The 20,850-nt window shown below is 46.1% G+C and overlaps 1 protein-coding gene across 1 annotated transcript; it reads right to left on the bottom strand.

Annotated features, from left to right (window-relative positions):
• Positions 1-1,392: 1,392 nt before the first annotated feature.
• Positions 1,393-4,533, bottom strand: LOC114429585 (putative sodium-coupled neutral amino acid transporter 8; the record flags this gene model as incomplete). Its single annotated transcript, XM_028398320.1, has 5 exons — positions 4,284-4,533; positions 3,302-3,500; positions 2,892-3,048; positions 2,571-2,675; positions 1,393-1,450 (listed from the first exon to the last, which is right to left on the bottom strand). Coding segments are annotated over exons 1-5 (717 nt in total), but the record flags the coding sequence as incomplete, so codon positions are not given.
• Positions 4,534-20,850: the final 16,317 nt, after the last annotated feature.

The following is a 20,850-nucleotide window of genomic DNA, read 5'->3' as shown; positions in this document are numbered from 1 at the left end:
ATTCACTGTGTCCACTCAGGACACCATAGGGAATAGACGCATTCCAAAACTCTTTCAAAAGTCTGACGGTGTGGTGGGGGAGTGGCCTCAAAGTTGACCATTCGCCATTACAAAGGAACTCGCTGTGTTTTATGCAGTACTACCCATATACTTTATGCAATGTGGACAAAATCTTACAGTACTGCCATGGAGCCGAGTCTAAACAGATATATATGCTAATAGGATGATACGGTCATAGCGCCACCTACTGGTAGCAGGAAAGTTTGGTTGTAAACATGTGTTTGTTGTATATCTGTGGAAATGAGAGGAGGAGAGCATAGCACAGGAGAGTATAGGAGACGAGAGCATAGGAGAGAAGACTGCGATGACCCCGCGGATCGCAAGGTGCGCGAGGGCCCGCAATGCTGCTTGCAGCTTTAATTTTTTTTTTTTTTTTTAGTTTTTTTTCCGACTCAATGATCGCATTTTTGGAGGCCTTAACATGCCCCAAAACTCACCAAGCTTGGTAGAAAAATTCATTCGCCCGAAAAATTTTGAAATTTGCTGAGTTTTGAAATGCACATAGGAAAATGGCTCTATAGCGCCCCCAACGCGTAGCCCCTCTGGCCGGTTTGACACAGGATTATGAAAATTGGCACACATATGTATCACCTCAAGATGCACCAAAAAGTCTCTTGGACCCCCCCTCCAAACCCAACAGGAAGTCCGCCATTTGAAAGTTTGTGGCCATTTTTGGCGATGTGTGACCCTGCAGCAAAACTTTTCACGCCTCGCATACTTCATCGGATTGAGCTGAAAGTTACTGTGTCCACTCAGGACACCATAGGGAATAGACGCATTCCAAAACTCTTTCAAAGGTGTTACGGTGTGGCCAGGGCGTGGCCTCAAAGTTGACCATTCTCCATTACAAAGGAACTCGCTCTATTTTCTGAAGTACCACCAATATAGTTCATGCAATGTGGACAAAATCTTACAGTACTGCTATGGACCTGAGTCTGAACAGATATATATGCTAATACGGTCATAGCGCCACCTACTGGCAACACGAACTTTCTCTTGTAAACATGTACGTCTCTGGAAATGAGAGGAAAGGAGAGCAGAGGAAAGAAGAGCAGAGGAGAGGGGACTGCAATGGCCCTGCGGATCGCAAGGTGTGCAAGGGCCCGCAATGCTGCTTGCAGCTTTAATTTTGTTCTTATTTTCACATAATTTGTGAGTGTTTGAGAGTTTGAAAGAAATCTGTTTAAACAACCCTTTAAATGTCACATGCCATTTGTGTGATATAACTTTTACACTTAGTCACATGTTTGCAGTGTTTTCCCTGCTGCATCATATGTACACACAGGCCTCTGCACTCTCAGCCTTATAGCCACACACGCTCTCAAAACTCACCTGGAAACCAAAGCAGATGGTGGGGATGACGCTAAACATGGAGGCCCAGGAGCCGATCCTGCGCACACACACACAGGAGAACACAGGCACATGGATCAATCTCTGTTCACCACTGACACCAGAAGAAGATATGAGCTGTTATTAGGGCATTCAGAATGCTGTGGCATTTAGAGGCACTTCACTACAGAGTTAATCTGTCTGCCACAGAGAGACCTAGGTACAGTCAGTGATCCAGACGTCTCATGTGCAACGGTGTCCTGGATTCATCAGTGATTTATGGCTCCTGAGAGACAATTCCATAATGTTGACCTGGCCTAGTCATCATATATATTTATGACACAGTAAAGACGATCTATGACACCAATTAAAATATATTTCATTTCTCTTTTGTTATTGACACTTGACAAAACACTTGTTATTGACAAAAAATGAGCATAAAGGAGCAGTCAAACAGTTGTATTGTGTAATCACAGACTACAGTGTCGGTGATGTCACCAAGCTTACAAGCCACAAACACAGGTTTCCAATTTATGTGATAGTTATCATGTGTCTCACACTCTTTGGATAGTTTTACAAAGGCGTTCTGTATTGAATTTGTAGATTAGAGTTTAGGACTATTACATTTATTGTGGTTTTTCTAATTCAAGTGCTAACCAATGCTTCTGTAATGTTTACAGATGAAAAAAGACAACATCAACTGTGAAAAGATGTAACTATGGAACCACAGGAGACCATTAGCTTAGGATAAAATTAATGTTATATCTCAGTGTAGATTGCTTTCCCTGCCTAGCAGCATGCTGTCTTGTATACTTCCTTGCTTACCTTGTTATCCAAGTGCAGTATGTATGACAAGCACGGGTGTGAAACGGGACACTATAAATCAGCAACATTTTACTCATTGAGCAGAACGTAGCACACAACACAAATATAAAGTTCACTGCTGTACACTTTAGGCTATGCTATGCTAATTGTCTCCAAGCAATGATGCACAAACAGTGGGAAATAATAATAATAACAGCACTGATAATTCACTGCACTCTCAATGGACCAATTTATCCAAAGCCCAATTGGGACTTTACTGTGACGACTGAACCAAACCAAAGTTTGTTTAGAGCCCTGGATCCCATTGTTTGTCCTCTCTCTCACACACACACACAGACACACTCACAAGTACCTACCCACTGCTGTAGAGGGGTGTGTTGTGAACCAGAACAGCAGGCATGGTGTGGTATTTGATGATGATAGCTATGGTCAGGTAGGTCGCAGCCAGAGTACCCAGAACGCTGTAAGGGGGGGCGGAGACAGAAATCAGGCAGACGCCGGATAACCAAGTCAAAGTGACATTGATGGGGGGGGGGATTAGTGAGAGCTGACCACAAGGGTCAGCACACAGTCAGTGGGGTCATGTGAGAGCCACACAATTACCCACAAAGGAGCATGATTATTATTATTATCATTATTTCATGTTTCAGCAGGAGACATCATTGCTAAGAACTGACCTGATGTATTTCTGGATGCTGATCTCTTTGGGGATGGACAGTGGAAGAATGAGGAAGAAGCAGAGCAGCACCAGGGCAAAGTGCTGGTCTGTGTAGAAATGGTACGGCAACTCGGATTTTGGCAAACTAGCCACTAGATCATACAGGGAGTCACACACTGACGGGCACAGACACAAGAACACGAGTTCAAACGCACATAAAGAGGCAGAAAAAGTACTCTTTATCCACCGCAAAGACAGATTTGAATGAGAGGGTGGAGCAGGAGAAGGATAACAGGATGGTCAAAAACCTGCTTAGCCATACAATGGTGATTTGTCAAGCTTATGTTTCTATATTCTTGGTGACCTAACGGAGCTGCCAGGTTGTTCACCAAGAGCATCAATAAAGCTTACAAATTTTCTGAAACTCACATTTTTCCAGCTGGTCATCCACTATGACCAGGAAGGCCACCGAGATCATGAAGAGGTTGAAGACAAAGCAGATCTCACACAGCTGACCGATGGCCGGCCCGCACACCTCTTTCACTACCGCCTGGTAGGTGCACTGACCGCTGATGGACGAGGAGTAACCCAGGATGATCAGGCCACTGATCAGGAACACGAGTGAGACCTGAACGGAGAGAAAAACGAGCTCAAAGACAACCAACAACCAACAGCGTGGTGTAACAATCTTGCCAAAGTGATGTTGGAGCTGCACTTTTAATCCAGAATAAATTATATTTTTATTCATCATTTAAATGTGTGGCATTTAGTTTGACGGGTAGCACAAAGTGACAGTAATAGAATTATTAAATGCCTGGATGGATGTGTGTCATTTAGCAAAGCAGACGAGTCGTGACGAGTCGATTTAATGCTGAGTACCAGATCATGACAGCTGACAACAGCCAACCAACCAAGAACATGTGTTTCCTGCGACATCTCATGTCATCTTTAAAATGCACACATTGCTTGTATATTTAAATACTGACATGTCTCCACATTATTTATATCCACTTTAAACAGACAGGACACCATCTGTAAGCATCTGTTAGATTTCTATGTGATGCATCAGTGTGCAACAGCTAGCATTAGCTTCTTAGCTATCAAATGAAGCTAAATCAAGTCTTTCAATCTTTTTCTGAACTTCTCACAAGAAATGTACCATTAAAGTCTGCAGGATAAAATGACAAAGTTGCATTCAGAAGTGCAGGGTGTTTGTGACAGACTAGAAAATGAGTAAAATAAAATCAGCTGCAGATGGAGCTGATCACCTGAATTGATCTTAAAGGACCTCAACTCTGAGGGGATAAACATCTGTATATCAATAAATATCAATAAACAATCAATAAATACAAAGGTAACTTGAGCTGGTACAAGAACTGTGAGATACGCAGATAAATAAAGTAAAGCCCACCAGCTCCACGGTGACGGCGCTGCGGATCCCCCCGGCTCTCTCGAAGGCCCAGGGGAAGTTGAGGAGTCCTGCGCCCAGGGCAGACTTCAGCATGATGAAAATGGCCCCAAGACAACCGAGCCGCGGCCCGACGTCCAGCGGGGGCTTGGTGGAGGCTGAAGCCAGCAGACTAATGCTCTCTCTGGCCAACTCCTCCATGCTTTAACCCAGGAGAAACTCAGAGCAGGACGCGGCAGTGAGCACACATGTGCCGGTCAGCTCCTTCTGCTTCTGCTGCTGCTCCGCTGGCCGCAGGTGAGCAGGAGGGAGGGTAGACTGGGTCTTATGTTGCATTCACGTACTGCTCGGAGAATGGAGTGTTTACTCGCAAGAGACACAGGTTTCGTCTTTGTGCTTTGTTCATTTAAACTAGGTTTTAAGCAGACAATACTATTACTGTGTCTAATAAAATAACAATGGGACTAAGGCTATTATATAGTATACTATTATATAGTATTATAACGGGCTAGCTGTAAGAAAATCATGTTTTTATTTATCTTTTGCAAAAGTTTTATTCAACAGCAATTACAGAAAAAGTGTCATGGTTTCAGCCAGGTCTTTTATTTTGTAGTTCATTTTCTGTTTGTATTAGGTTTAGTTTTACTAGTCACTTCCTGTTTTATTTTGAAACTTGATCTTCCCCTTGTGTTTCAGTTCTGTTTACTTCCCCTTCCTCATGTGTGCTCCCTTCCCCCTCCTGTGATTACCTGCTCCGCCCTAATGTGCTTCACCTGTGTCCAATTGTCTTCCCGCCCTCCTGTGTATAAAGCCTGTGTGTTTCCTGCCCCTTGTTGCCAGTTCGTTTTGTGAGTCTTCCATGCGACACAGCCGTCCAAGTAGCCTTTCCGCTCTTGTGATTTTCCCTACGTGTTTTCGAGTAGGTTTGCATTCTTGTGATTTTTTCCTACATGTTTTCGAGTAAGTTTTGGATGCTCTTGCGTGTGACTTGGATTGGACTTGACTACTGCTTTTTGCCTTTGCCTTTTTGGATACCTCTGCCTCGTGGACTGAACTCCTGTGTACCGAACCTTGCTTGAATTAAACACTGAGTTTGCCTTCACCTCCGGCTAAGTCTGCATTTGTGTCCGCCATCTTACAATCCCCTTGACAAAAAGAGCTGGTAATAATTAATGGAATGGTCAACTTTGAGGCCACGCCTCTACCACACCGTAACACTTTTGAAAGAGTTTTGGAATGCGTGTATTCCCTATGGTGTCCTGAGTGGACGCAGTAAATTTCAGCTGGATTGGATGAAGTATGCAAGGCGTGAAAAGTTTTGTAGGAGGGTCACAAATCGCCAAAAATGGCAGCAAACCAATTTTCATGACCCTACTCAAAACAGGCCAGAAGGGCAGGCCCAAACACCTATGAAAACAAGATTTTGTGTAGCCAGTAGATGGCGCTGTGTCAAATCCTCAATATTGTTGTATAGATGTGTTTATGGTCAGACTCTGATCATACATGTGACATTTGGTACAGATCAGACAGTAAACACAGAAGTTATAGCGACTTCCTGTATCCTGTGAAATTACCAAATTTGAGGCCACGCCCCCGCCACACTGTAAGACTTTTGGTGGAAAGAGAAAAAAAAATTAAAGCTGCAAGCAGCATTGTGGGCCCTCGCGCACCTTGCGATCCGCGGGGCCATCGCAGTCTTCTCTCCTATGCTGTCCTCTCCTATACTCTCCTGTCCTATGCTCTCCTGTCCTCTCATTTCCACAGATATACAACAAACACATGTTTACAACCAAACTTTCCTGCTACCAGTAGGTGGCGCTATGACCGTATCATCCTATTAGCATATATATCTGTTCAGACTCGGGTCCATAGCAGTAATGTAAGATTTTGTCCACATTGCATGAAGTATATGGGTAGTACTGCATAAAATACAGTGAGTTCCTTTTTAATGGCGAATGGTCAACTTTGAGGCCATGCCCCCGCCACACGGTAATACTTTTGAAAGAGTTTTGTAATGCATCTATTCCCTATGGTGTCCTGAGTGAACACAGTGAATTTCAGCTCAATTCAATGAAGTATGCGAGGCGTGAAAAGTTTTGTAGCAGGGTCAGAATTCGCCAAAAATGGCCAGAAAATTCAAGATGGCGGACTTCCTGTTGGGTTTGGAGGGGGGGTCCAAGAGACTTTTTAGTGCGTCTTGGTTAATACACAGGTGTACCGAGTTTTATAATTCTACACAAAACAGGCCAGGGGGGCAGGCAGAAAAACCTATGAAAACACAAGATTTTGTGTAGCCAGTAGGTGGCGCTGTGTCAAATCCCCAATATTGTTGTATAGATGTGTTTATGGTCAGACTCTGATCATACATGTGACATTTGGTACAGATCGGACAGTAAACACAGAAGTTATAGCGACTTCCTGTTTCCTGTGAAATCGCCAAACTTTGAGGCCACGCCCCGGCCACACCGTCAGACTTTTGTAAGAGTTTTTGAATGCGTCTATTCCCTATGGTGTCCTGAGTGGAAACAGTGAGTTTCAGCTTGATTGGATGAAGTATGCGAGGCGTGAAAAGTTTTGCAGCAGGGTCACAAATCGCCAAAAATGGCCGCAAACTTTAAAATGGCGGACTTCCTGTTGGGTTTGGAGGGGGGGGGGGGGGGGGGGGGCCAAGAGACTTTTTTGTGCGACTTCAGGTGATACATATGTATGCCAATTTTCATGCTGCTGTGTCAAACTGGCCAGAGGGGCTATGCGTTAGGGGGCGCTATAGAGCCATTTTTCCATGTGCTTTTCAAAACTCAGCAAATTTTAAAATTTTTCAGGCGAATGAATTTTTCTACCAAGGTTGGTGAGTTTTGGAGCATGTTAAGGCCCCCAAAAATGTGAATTGTGAAATGTGAATGCGTCTATTCCCTATGGTGTCCTGAGTGGACACGGTGAATTTCAGCTCAATTCGATGAAGTATGTGAGACGTGAAAAGTTTTGAAGCAGGGTCACAAATAGGCAAAAAATGGCCACAAAAGTCAAAATGGTGGACTTCCTGTTGGGTTTGGAGGGGGGTGTGCGTCTTGGGGTGATACACATGTGTGCTAATTTTCATGATCCTGTGTCAAACTGGCCAGCGGGGCTACGCGTTAGGGCAAAAAATACAGGGAGTTCCTTTGTCCTTTAGGGGGCGTTGTAGAGCCATTTTCCCATGTGCTTTTCAAAACTCAGCAAATTTCAAAATTTTTCAGGCGAATGAATTTTTCTGCCAAGTTTGGTGAGTTTTGGGGCATGTTAAGGCCCCCAAAAATGCGATCTTAGGGGGGGAAAGAAAAAAAAAATGAAAAATTAAAGCTGCAAGCAACGATGACGGGCCCTCGCAGATCTTGTGGTCCGCGGGGCCAGCAGCCGCCGCCTCTCCTATAGTCCCATGACCTCTCTCCCAGCTGTACGGGCACGAGCTGTGGTCTGCAGGGCAGAAGAGTACAGCAAAACACACATGTACAAAAGACAGGACCTCCGGCCAGTAGGTGGCGCAGTGACTGTAGCATATCAGCATGTCAAGCAGTGCAGCCTCCGATGTTCAGCATGACGGTAAAGTTTCATCCACATAGGATGAAGTGTGTGGGAGATACAGCCAAAAATACATCTATTTCCTGTGAGTTGGCGAAGGGTGAACTTTGTGGCGGCGCCACGGCCAGACCGTGTGACGAAGTGCTGCGTTTTTGATAACTTTTGGTCCCTAATGCCTTAAGAGTAAGCAGACCAAGTTTCAGGCGGATTGGGGAAATCCTCTAGGAGGAGTTCGTAAAAGTGCGGGGAGTGAAAAATGCAAAATGGCGCGTTTTTTTCAAAATGGCGGACTTCCTGTGCGTTTTAGAGGATACCTCCAAGAGACTTTTTTTCTTGTGTAGAGGTGATACATATGCGTACCAATGTTCGTGTCTGTAGGTCAAACGGGGAAGCAGATCTCATTCCAGGGGGCGCTGCAGAGCCATACGGCCATGCCCACATATGACGATGGGGTGATATGAAAAGGTGACCAGGGGCTGATGTCATGATAGAGAAAGAGGCAGGTAGGATGAACAAATCAAGAAACACAGCAGCTTTCTGTATGGTGGCGAAGGGTCACCTTTGTGGCGATGCCCCGGCCACACGGTGTAACATCGAGCTGCGTTTTTGATAACTTTTGCTCAGCCATGTCTTCAGAACCAGGTGACAAAATCTCATGTCCGTCAGAGTATTTCCCTAGGAGGAGGAGTTCAAATACGAGGTGTGGAACATGGATAATCAGCCTGAACACAATTCATACCGCCAGTAGGTGGCGCTATGAGAGTTTGTGGTCATTAGCATATCAATCTGTTCAGAACGACAGGCTCAGCATGCCTGATTTTTTGCATCCACATTGGATGAAGCATGTGGGAGATACAGGCACAAACACATCTATTTCCTGTGCGTTGGCGAAGGGTCAACTTCGTGGTGGCGCCACAGCCAGACCGTATGACGAAGAGCTGCGTTTTTGATAACTTTTGGTCCCCGACCCCTGAAGGGCGAGTGCACCAATTTTCAGCCGTATCAAGCGATTTGTGGGGTGTGCAAATTGGAACAAGGCACGTTTTTTTTCAAAATGGCAGACTTCCTGTACATCGTGGAATTTTTGTCCAGGAGGCTTTTTTTCTTGTCACGAGGCGATACATCAGTGTACCAAGTTTCAGGTCTGTAGCACTTGCGGTGAATATTTTCACACTTTAGGGGGCGCTGCAGAGCCATGCAGCCACGCCCGGCAATGGCGACAGTGTCAAGTCGCGATTTTCGTCGGGGGACAAGTTTGTGCCAAATTTGGTGGGTTTTTGAGCACGTTCAGGGGGTCAAAATCATAATAAGAATAATAAACACAGCAATTACAATAGGGCCTTCGCACCACTCAGTGCTCGGGCCCTAATTAAAGCTGCAAGCAGCGATGATCGGGCCCTCGCACTCCGCGCGACCGCCCCCTCCCCGTCACGCCGTCCCTTCCCTCCTCTGCTCCCCCCACGAGCTGCGGCGATTTTGCCAGCGGTGGGAAAAAGCCGGCAGACAGAAGCAGAGATGTGTCAGTACAACAAATCTCCCAATATATGTAAAAATTGTTAGTGTGCAGTAACCTCCTCTTTACAGTAGGTGGCGCTGTCCACAGATGTCCACACGTGGTCGGGGTCAGGTCTGTATCACATGTAAAAAATTTGAGGATTTTAGGAGCATCCGTGGTGGAGTTATATCAGTTGCAGTACCGTATGTGTCCACTGGGTGGAGCCAGACACCATGAGAATAGTGGAGACCCGTCTGTGCATCAAACCTCAAAAAACATTTGATTCATACATGAAAAATGTCCAGAAGCAGTTACTTCCGGTTTCCTGTAGGTGGCGCTGTGCAGGTGACTCATGAGCATGCAGAGTTGTGGGGGGACGGACCGTTAGGACATGAAAAAATTTTGAGGACGCTAGGACGATGCACAAAATTTAGTATGCAGTAACCTCCCGTTTACAGTAGGTGGCGCTGTCCACAGATGTCCACACATGGTCGGGGTTGGGTCTGTATCACATGTAAAAAATTTGAGGATTTTAGGAGCATCCGTGGTGGAGTTATACCATCTGCAGTACCCTGTGTGTCCACTGGGTGGAGCCAGACACAATGAGAATAGTGGAGACCTGTTTGTGCATCAAACCTCAAAAAACATTTGATTCATACATGAAAATTGTCTAGAAGTAGTTACTTCCGGTTTTCTGTAGGTGGCGCTGTGCAGGTGACTCATGAGCATGCAGATGTGTTGGGGGATGGACCGTTATGACATGAAAAAAATTTGAGGATGTTAGGACGATGCACGGCGAAGTTATAAGCAGTTGATGTGTCATGGCGAAGGTTCAACAGTCGCCACCGCCACGGGCAGCCTGATGCAGGAAACCAAACAGTTGTCTCTGTAGGACTTCAAATCTGTGATCCTCATTTGGCTGTGTAATGACAGGGAAGGATTAAACTGTGAGAGATAAGTACATGTCAGTGCAGAACATGGCAATTCCTGTCTCCACCACAAGGGAGCGCCATGAGCGGCACACATCATGACGACATAGAGACGTTCAGGGAGGGGCTCTGACCACGTGCAGAAAGTTTGAAGCCATTTGGAGCAAGTATGTAGGAGAGAGAGCTGTTCGTGTATGAATGGCGAAGTGACGCCACAGCGGCCACGCCCTTTAACTTAGAGAAAAGCTTTTGATAACTTTTGATCAGCATGGTCTCTAGGTGACAGCGACCGAATATGAAGTCAATCGGTCGAAATCCCTAGGAGGAGTTCATCCGCATACCAAAGGTGGAAATCGCTGAAATTTGACCGCCTAAATCAAAATGGCTGACTTCCTGTGTGGTCTAGATCAATGGTGCAAGAGACTTTTATGTGCGCCTGGACGTGTTCTGTGTGTGTGCCGATTTTTGTCTTCCTACTCCAAAAAAACCCCTATGGAGAGGAGTATTTTAAAAATTCAAGGGGGCGCCATTGAGCCATGTTGCCCCGCCCACTTACGAGACCCCCATCAGTTGCTAGTACATGCCCCCGAGAATGTGTGTATGAATTTTCATGATCATAGAAGGTCGTTAAGGTCATTAAATACTCAAACGTAATCTCACCGCGAAGGATCGACAGTTGGCGCCCCGCCACACGGACACCATTGCACACAGCTTCACGGCCTTCATAGTGTAGCTTCACCAAGTAGTTGGGAAGGTTCTAGAGGTGAAATGAAATTGATGCTGTCAACTATGTAGGAGCAGTACACGTCAGAGTAAAAAGAGGCCATTTCCTGTTACCAGCAGGGGGCGCCACGAGTAAGTAAGGGTTTCAACATATGGAGGTGTTCAGGGCGGAGCCCTCGTCATGCTCATAAAGTTTGAAGACGTTTGGATAAAGTATGCGAGCATGAGAGCCGTTCAAAGGTACATGGCGAAATCATGAATCGTCGCCAGACTTTGGCGAGCCACAGAGGCCACGCCCTGTAAGTTAGAGAAAAGCTTTTGATAACTTTTGATCAGCAGGTCCTTTAGGTGACCTCCAGCAAATTTCAGGTCAATCGGGCAACAGCTCTAGGAGGAGTTCGCTCACATACCAATGGTGTAAATCGCCAAAATCGCCATTTTCCATCCAAGTTGGCGGACTTCCTGTTGGGTTAAGGTCATGGTGTCAAGAGACTTTTTGGTGCGTCTTGGTATGATAAACATGTGTACCGATTTTCGTGCACCTACTCCAAACTAAGCCAAATGCAAGGGGTGTTTTGAAAATTTCAAGGGGGCGCTGTAGAGCCATTTTGCCCCGCCCCTTTGCAGCGACCACAAAATATCAAATTTTTCGCCACCCCTGATGAGTGTGCAAAGTTTCGTGAGTTTTCGTGCATGGCAAAGGGGTGAAAAATGCAGTTAAACAGGCAGGCAAATAATAAGAATAATAATAATAATAATTAAAGCTGCAAGCAGCGATGATCGGGCCCTCGCACTCCGCGCGACCGCCCCCTCCCCATCACGCTGTCCCTTCCCTCCTCTGCTCCCCCCACGAGCTGCGGCTATTTTGCCAGCGGTGGGAAAAAGCCGGCAGACAGAAGCAGAGATGTGTCAGTGCAACAAATCTTTCAATATATGTAAAAATTGTTAGTGTGCAGTAACCTCCTCTTTACAGTAGGTGGCGCTGTCCACAGATGTCCACACATGGTCGGGGTCGGGTCTGTATTTTAGGAGCATCCGTGGTGGACTTATATCAGTTGCAGTACCGTATGTGTCCACTGGGTGGAGCCAGACACCATGAGAATAGTGGAGACCTGTCTGTGCATCAAACCTCAAAAAACATTTGATTCATATATGAAAAATGTCCAGAAGCAGTTACTTCCGGTTTCCTCTAGGTGGCGCTGTGCAGGTGACTCATGAGCATGCAGACGTGTGGGGGGACGGACCGTTAGGACATTAAAAAAATTTGAGGACGCTAGGACGATGCATGGCGAAGTTATAAGCAGTTGATGTTTCATGGCGAAGGTTCAACAGTCGCCACCGCCACGGGTAGCATGATACAGGAATCCACACAGGTGTCTCTGTGGGACTTCAAATCTGTGATCCTCATTTGGCTGTGTAATGACAGGGAAGGATTAAACAGAGTGCATGTCAGTGAAGAACATGGCACTTCCTGTCTCCACCACAAGGGAGCGCCATAGATCATGATGACATAGAGACGTTCAGGGAGGGGCTCTGACCACGTGCAGAAAGTTTGAAGCCGTTTGGAGCAAGTATGTAGGAGAGAGAGCTGTTCGTGTATGAATGGCGAAGTGACGCCACAGCGGCCACGCCCTTTAACTTAGAGAAAAGCTTTTGATAACTTTTGATCAGCATGGTCTCTAGGTGACAGCGACCAAATATGAAGTCAATCGGTCGAAATCCCTAGGAGGAGTTCGTCCGCATACCAAAGGTGGAAATCGCTGAAATTTGACCGCCTAAATCAAAATGGCTGACTTCCTGTGTGGTCTAGATCAATGGTGCAAGAGACTTTTATGTGCGCCTGGACGTGTTCTGTGTGTGTGTCGATTTTTGTCTTCCTACTCCAAAAGAACCCCTATGGAGAGGGGTATTTTAGAATTTCAAGGGGGCGCCATTGAGCCATTTTGCCCCGCCCACTTACGAGACCCCCATCAGTTGCTAGTACATGCCCCCGAGAATGTGTGTATGAATTTTCATGATCATAGAAGGTCGTTAAGGTCATTAAATACTCAAACGTAATCTCGCGGCGAAGGATCGACAGTTGGCGCCCCGCCACACGGACACCATTGCACGCAGCTTCACGGCCTTCATAGTGTAGCTTCACCAACTAGTTGGGAAGGTTCTAGAGGTGAAATGAAATTGATGCTGTCAACTATGTAGGAGCAGTACACGTCAGAGTAAAAAGAGGCCATTTCCTGTTACCAGCAGGGGGCGCCACGAGTAAGTAAGGGTTTCAACATATGGAGGTGTTCAGGGCGGAGCCCTCGTCATGCTCATAAAGTTTGAAGACGTTTGGATAAAGTATGCAGGCGTGAGAGCCGTTCAAAGTTACATGGCGAAATCATGAATCGTCGCCAGACTTTGGCGAGCCACAGAGGCCACGCCCTGTAAGTTAGAGAAAAGCTTTTGATAACTTTTGATCAGCAGGTCCTTTAGGTGACCTCCAGCAAATTTCAGGTCAATCGGGCAACAGCTCTAGGAGGAGTTCGCTCACATACCAATGGTGTAAATCGCCAAAATCGCCATTTTCCATCCAAGATGGCGGACTTCCTGTTGGGTTAAGGTCATGGTGTCAAGAGACTTTTTGGTGCGTCTTGGTATGATAAACATGTGTACCGATTTTTGTGCACCTACTCCAAACTAAGCCAAATGCGAGGGGTGTTTTGAAAATTTCAAGGGGGCGCTGTAGAGCCATTTTGCCCCGCCCCTTTGCAGCGACCACAAAATATCAAATTTTTCGCCACCCCTGATGAGTGTGCAAAGTTTCGTGAGTTTTCGTGCATGGCAAAGGGGTGAAAAATGCAGTTAAACAGGCAGGCAAATAATAAGAATAATAATAATAAACACAGCAATTACAATAGGGCCTTCGCACCACTCGGTGCTCGGGCCCTAATAATAAACACAGCAATTACAATAGGGCCTTCGCACCACTCGGTGCTCGGGCCCTAATAATTAAAGCTGCAAGCAGCGATGATCGGGCCCTCGCACTCCGCGTGACCGCCCCCTCCCCGTCACGCCGTCCCTTCTCTCTCCAGCTCTCCCTACGAGCTGCTGCGATTTTGCTAGTGGTGGTAAAAAGGCGGCAGACAGAAGCAGAGATGTGTCAGTGCAACAAATCTGTCAATATATGTAAAAAATGTTAGTGTGCAGTAACCTCCTGTTTACAGTAGGTGGCGCTGTCCACAGATGTCCACACGTGGTCGGGGTTGGGTCTGTATTACATGTAAAAAATGTGAGGATTTTAGGAACATCCGTGGTAGAGATATACCAGCTGCAGTACCCTATGTGTCCACTGGGTGGAGCCTGACACCGTGAGAATAGTGGAGACCTGTCTGTGCATCAAACCTCAAAAAACATTTGATTCATACATGAGAAATGTCCAGAAGCAGTTACTTCCGGTTTCCTGTAGGTGGCGCTGCGCAGGTGACTCATGAGCATGCAGACGTGTGGGGGGACGGACCGTTAGGACATGAAAAAAATTTGAGGGCGCTAGGACGATGCACGGCGAAGTTATAAGCAGTTGATGTTTCATGGCGAAGGTTCAACAGTCGCCACCGCCATGGGCAGCATGATACAAAAATCCACACAGGTGTCTCTGTGGGACGTCAAATGTGTGATCCTCATTTCGCTGTGTAATGACAGGGAAGGATTAAACAGAGTGCATGTCAGTGAAGAACATGGCACTTCCTGTCTCCACCACAAGGGAGCGCCATAGATCATGATGACATAGAGACGTTCAGGGAGGGGCTCTGACCACGTGCAGAAAGTTTGAAGCCGTTTGGAGCAAGTATGTAGGAGAGAGAGCTGTTCGTGTATGAATGGCGAAGTGACGCCACAGCGGCCACGCCCTTTAACTTAGAGAAAAGCTTTTGATAACTTTTGATCAGCATGGTCTCTAGGTGACAGCGACCGAATATGAAGTCAATCGGTCGAAATCCCTAGGAGGAGTTCGTCCGCATACCAAAGGTGGAAATCGCTGAAATTTGACCGCCTAAATCAAAATGGCTGACTTCCTGTGTGGTCTAGATCAATGGTGCAAGAGACTTTTATGTGCGCCTGGACGTGTTCTGTGTGTGTGCCGATTTTTGTCTTCCTACTCCAAAAAAACCCCTATGGAGAGGGGTATTTTAAAAATTCAAGGGGGCACCATTGAGCCATTTTGCCCCGCCCACTTACGAGACCCCCATCAGTTGCTAGTACATGCCCCCGAGAATGTGTGTATGAATTTTCATGATCATAGAAGGTCATTAAGGTCATTAAATACTCAAACGTAATCTCATGGCGAAGGATCGACAGTTGGCGCCCCGCCACACGGACACCATTGCACGCAGCTTCACGGCCTTCATAGTGTAGCTTAACCAACTAGTTGGGAAGGTTCTAGAGGTGAAATGAAGTTGATGCTGTCAACTATGACAGTACACGTGGAGCAGTACACGTCAGAGTAAAAAGAGGCCATTTCCTGTTACCAGCAGGGGGCGCCACGAGTAAGTAAGGGTTTCAACATATGGAGGTGTTCAGGGCGGAGCCCTCGTCATGCTCATAAAGTTTGAAGACGTTTGGATAAAGTATGCAGGCGTGAGAGCCGTTCAAATTTACATGGCGAAATCATGAATCGTCGCCAGACTTTGGCGAGCCACAGAGGCCACGCCCTGTAAGTTAGAGAAAAGCTTTTGATAACTTTTGATCAGCAGGTCCTTTAGGTGACCTCCAGCATATTTCAGGTCAATCGGGCAACAGCTCTAGGAGGAGTTCGCTCACATACCAATGGTGTAAATCGCCAAAATCGCCATTTTCCATCCAAGATGGCGGACTTCCTGTTGGGTTAAGGTCATGGTGTCAAGAGACTTTTTGGTGAGTCTTGGTATGATAAACATGTGTACCGATTTTCGTGCACCTACTCCAAACTAAGCCAAATGCGAGGGGTGTTTTGAAAATTTCAAGGGGGCGCTGTAGAGCCATTTTGCCCCGCCCCTTTGCAGCGACCACAAAATATCAAATTTTTCGCCACCCCTGATGAGTGTGCAAAGTTTCGTGAGTTTTCGTGCATGGCAAAGGGGTGAAAAATGCAGTTAAACAGGCAGGCAAATAATAAGAATAATAATAAACAGCAATTACAATAGGGCCTTCGCACCACTCGGTGCTCGGGCCCTAATAAACACAGCAATTACAATAGGGCCTTCGCACCACTCGGTGCTCGGGCCCTAATAAACACAGCAATTACAATAGGGCCTTCGCACCACTCGGTGCTCGGGCCCTAATAATTGAAGCTGCAAGCAGCGATGACGGGCCCTCGCAGCCCTTGCGGTCCGCGGGACCAGCAGCCGCCAGCTACCCTATCGTCCCACGACCTCTCTCCCAGCTGTACCGGCACGAGCAGTGGTCTGCAGGGTAGAAAAGTACAGCAAAACACACATGTACAAAAGACAGCTCCTCCGGCCAGTAGGTGGCGCAGTGACTGTAGCATACCAGCATGTCAATCTGTGCAGCGTCCGATGTTCAGCATGACTCTAAAGTTTCATCCACATAGGATGAAGTATGTGGGAGACACAGCCAGAAATACATCTATTTCCTGTGCATTGGCGAAGGGTCAACTTTGTGGCGGCGCCACGGCCAGACCGTGTGACGAAGTGCTGCGTTTTTGATAACTTTTGGTCCCTGACCCCTTAAGGGCAAGTGCACCAATTTTCAGCCGTATCAAACGATTCCCCTAGGAGGAGTTCGCAAAAGTGCGGGGTGTGCAAATTGGAACAAGGCGTGGTTTTTTCAAAATGGCGGACTTCCTGCACATTGTGGAATTTTCGTCCAAGACGCTTTTTTTCTTGTCACGAGGCGATACATCAGTGTACCGAGTTTCAGGTCTGTAGCACTTGCGGTGAATATTTTCACACTTTAGGGGGCGCTGCAGAGCCATGCAGCCACGCCCGCCAATGGCGACAGTGTTAAGTAAAGATTTTAGTTGGGGGACAATTTTGGGTAAAGTTTGGTGAGTTTTTGACCATGTTCAGGGGGTCAAAATCGCGTCCAAAGACGCAGGAGAATCATAATAATAATTCCTTGCATTTCAATAGGGCTCTTGCACCTTTCGGTGCTCGGGCCCTAATAATTCCTTGCATTTCAATAGGGCTTTCCTGCTACCAGTAGGTGGCGCTATGACCGTATCATCCTATTAGCATATATATCTGTTCAGACTCGGGTCCATAGCAGTATTGTAAGATTTTGTCCACATTGCATGAAGTATATGGGTAGTACTGCATAAAATAGAGCAAGTTCCTTTCTAATGGCGAATGGTCAACTTTGAGGCCACACCCCCGCTGCACGGTAATACTTTTGAAAGAGTGTTGGAATGCGTCTATTCCCTATGGTGTCCTGAGTGGACACGGTGAATTACAGCTCAATTGCATAAAGTATGCGAGCCGTGAAAAGTTTTGTAGCAGGGTCAGAAATCGCCAAAAATTACAAAAAAAATCAAAATGGTAGACTTCCTGTTGGGTTTGGAGGGGGGGTCCAAGAGACTTTTTTGTGCATCTTGGGGTGATACACGTGTGCTAATTTTCAAGATCCTGTGTCAAACTGGCCAGCGGGGCTACGCGTTAGGGCAAAAAATACATGGAGTTACTTTGTAATGGCGAATGGTTAACTTTGAGGCCACGCCCCCACCACACCGTCAGACTTTTGTAAGAGCTTTGGAATGCATCTATTCCCTATGGTGTCCTGAGTTGACACAGTGAGTTTTAGCTCAATTGGATGAAGTATGCGAGGCGTGAAAAGTTTTGTAGCAGGGTCACAAATCGCCAAAAATTAACAGAAATTTCAAAATCGCGGACTTCCTGTTGGGTTTGGAGGGGGGGGGGGGGTCCAAGAGACTTTTTTGTGCATCTTCGGGTGATACACATGTGTGCCAATTTTCATGAGCCTCCCCAAAACAGGCCACAGGGGCATGCAGAAAAACCTATGAAAACACAACATTTTGTGTAGCCAGTAGGTGGCGCTCTGTCAAAGCCTCAATATTGTTGTATAGATGTGTTTAGGGTCAGACTCTGATCATACATGTGACATTTGGTACAGATCGGGCAGAAAACGAAGAAGTTATAGCGACTTCCTGTTTCCTCTGAAATGGTCAAACTTTGAGACCACGCCCCGGCCACACCGTCAGACTTTTGTAAGAGTTTTGGAATGCGTCTATTCCCTATGGTGTCCTGAGTGGACACGGTGACTTTCAGCTCAATCCGATGAAGTATGCGAGGCGTGAAAAGTTTTGCAGCAGGGTCACACATCGCCAAAAATGGCCACAAACTTTCAAATGGCGGACTTCCTGTTGGGTTTGGAGGGGGGGGTCCAAGAGACTTTTTTGTGCATCTTAAGGTGATACATATGTGTGCCAATTTTCATAATCAAACCGGCCAGAGGGGCTACGCGTTGGGGGTGCTATAGAGCCATTTTCCTATGTGCATTTCAAAACTCAGCAAATTTCAAAATTTTTCGAGCGAATGAATTTTTCTACCAAGTTTGGTGAGTTTTTGGGCATGTTAAGGCCCCCAAAAATGCGATCTCAGGGGGGGAAAGAAAAAAAACAAAATAATAATCCTAAGGGTTTCAATAGGGCTCTTGCACCATTCGGTGCTCGGGCCCTAATAATCCCAAGGGTTTCAATAGTGCTCTTGCACCATTCGGTGCTCGGGCCCTAAAAAAAATAATAATCCTAAGGGTTTCAATAGGGCTCTTGCACCATTCGGTGCTCGGGCCCTAAAAATGAAAAATAATAATCCCTAGGGTTTCAATATGGCTCTTGCACCATTCGGTGCTCGGGCCCTAATAATAATCCTAAGGGTTTCAATAGGGCTTTTGCACCATTCGGTGCTCAGGCCCTAAAAGTAATCCCTAGGGTTTCAATAGGGCTCTTGCACCATTCGATGCTCGGGCCCTAATAATAACCCTAAGGTTTTCAATAAGGCGCTTGCACCGTTCGGTGCTCGGGCCCTAATAATAATCCCTAAGGTTTCAATAGGGCTCTTGCACCATTCGGTGCTCGGGCCCTGATTAATCTCAGAGATTCTCTATGAATATGGAAGAACAGATGACCAGGGGGAGGGAGGTGTTCACAGGCCTGCACTGACAAACAGGTTGAGAAACATAGAGTGGTCGAGCACATTTCCAAACGCTTGTTCTACTCACAGTACCATAAAACCTGTTTAAGCCCCATGATGGACTGGTGACCTGTCCAGCGTGTGCCCTGTCGTCTCACCCATATATAGCTGGGATAAGCTCCAGCCCCCCTGCGACCCTGCATTGCAGGACAAAGCGGGTTCAAATAATGGATGTATGGATGGATAACACCTCAACAAGTTTTATCAACTCAAATTCGTCTGTCCGCCAGCACAGAGGTGGGCAGAGACTGGTACAGCCTGGTGGGCCGTATGACGAGGAAGGAACTGATGGATCTGTTGAAAATTCAGCTCAGAGCCGCCACAGTGTCTCTTTCAACTGCCTGTACAGGGTGAGAGAAGGCCACCTGATTGGTCCGACAGGAAGTGCTGGCATCTGGGAACCGTGGAGGGAAAAAGGGCATGTGACCTCCACTCACCACCAGCTTTCCCAAATCTTGTTAGCGCTGCTAGCTGGCTCCGGGGTCGTTTTCCAGTTTCTCAAGGTTCCGGCGGAGATTAGTTCTCTAGTGGGGCCGTCATCCCAGAAGACAGGTGACAGATTCACAGGCTGATCTGGCCTATTAGGCTCGGATAAAGAGCCAAAGCTCAGACCCCCCGAGCACACCGGCGCACATCACCACTGATGAAATCAACCTGCATCACTGAATTCAGACCACAACCAATACTAAACACATGAGTGGGATGGAATTCATCCTTTCAATCTGTAATTACTCCTCACAAAAGAATGCAATTATTTCTTCTCCACTCTGCAAAGGAAACAGACAAAATGTTTTTTTAGTAACCTGCAGAGTAAAAAGTAATGACTGAACTTCCACCTTTTTTTTGGACTTTCACTCTGCAGCACTTCAGGAGCTGAATGTTTGGACAGGTTTCATCACCTCTTTCAACAGTATGAAGGAATGTGAAAGAGAATAAAACAATATGATTAATGTTAGCTGCTATCACACACACACACTCATTTTCATTGCAGCAAGGACAGGAGTCTCAAACATGAGTGTATCAATTCTCTACTAGAGGATAGCTAAAAAAATAAAACAAGTGCCTCCATACATTTTAAATCTGATTGTGATTCACAATTCTTTGGAAGATGTGACCACTCTTTTTATACTGATTGCTTGGAGTCTGTTTGATTACCAGAATAATACATGAACTGTCTACTTTATCCATAGGATACGTAGTAACAAATAGCTGTAAGCGTACATTTTTTAAGGAAATGTTACTAGCCTTAGCTTAAAGCTAAAAATACAACTTTAATGTGTCATAAAAACACCAAATCAAAATGGGCTGTTCATATTTATCAAAGCTGCAATGGGCAGGAGAAGCAACCTGTGTGGCTGATAACCTAATACAGAAGTGCCAAAAAGTGCAATCCCTTAAATGGCCACTTGAGGTTGAAAAGTGAGTCAATCCCCACAGACTGATTAACAGAAGATTGATTAACATCACAGAGGGTTTAGCAGCCTGTAAAAATATGTATGTCTGCTGGACACTTTAACATGGAGGTCTATAGTAGAATTGACTTACGGAACTGTTTTTAGTACTGCACTCCTTTTTACAACCCCAAATCTTTGAGCTGCACTGTGGGTAGTGGACACAACGTTTGATCAGGTTAATGTTAACCCTCACATTAAGACTTAAATTAATTAAGAAAATAAATCAGA

The sequence above is a fragment of the Parambassis ranga genome, unplaced genomic scaffold, assembly GCF_900634625.1.
Source record: "Parambassis ranga unplaced genomic scaffold, fParRan2.1 scaffold_160_arrow_ctg1, whole genome shotgun sequence".
Classification (NCBI taxonomy): domain Eukaryota; kingdom Metazoa; phylum Chordata; class Actinopteri; family Ambassidae; genus Parambassis; species Parambassis ranga.
This window is presented reverse-complemented; position numbering and strand designations above follow the sequence as displayed.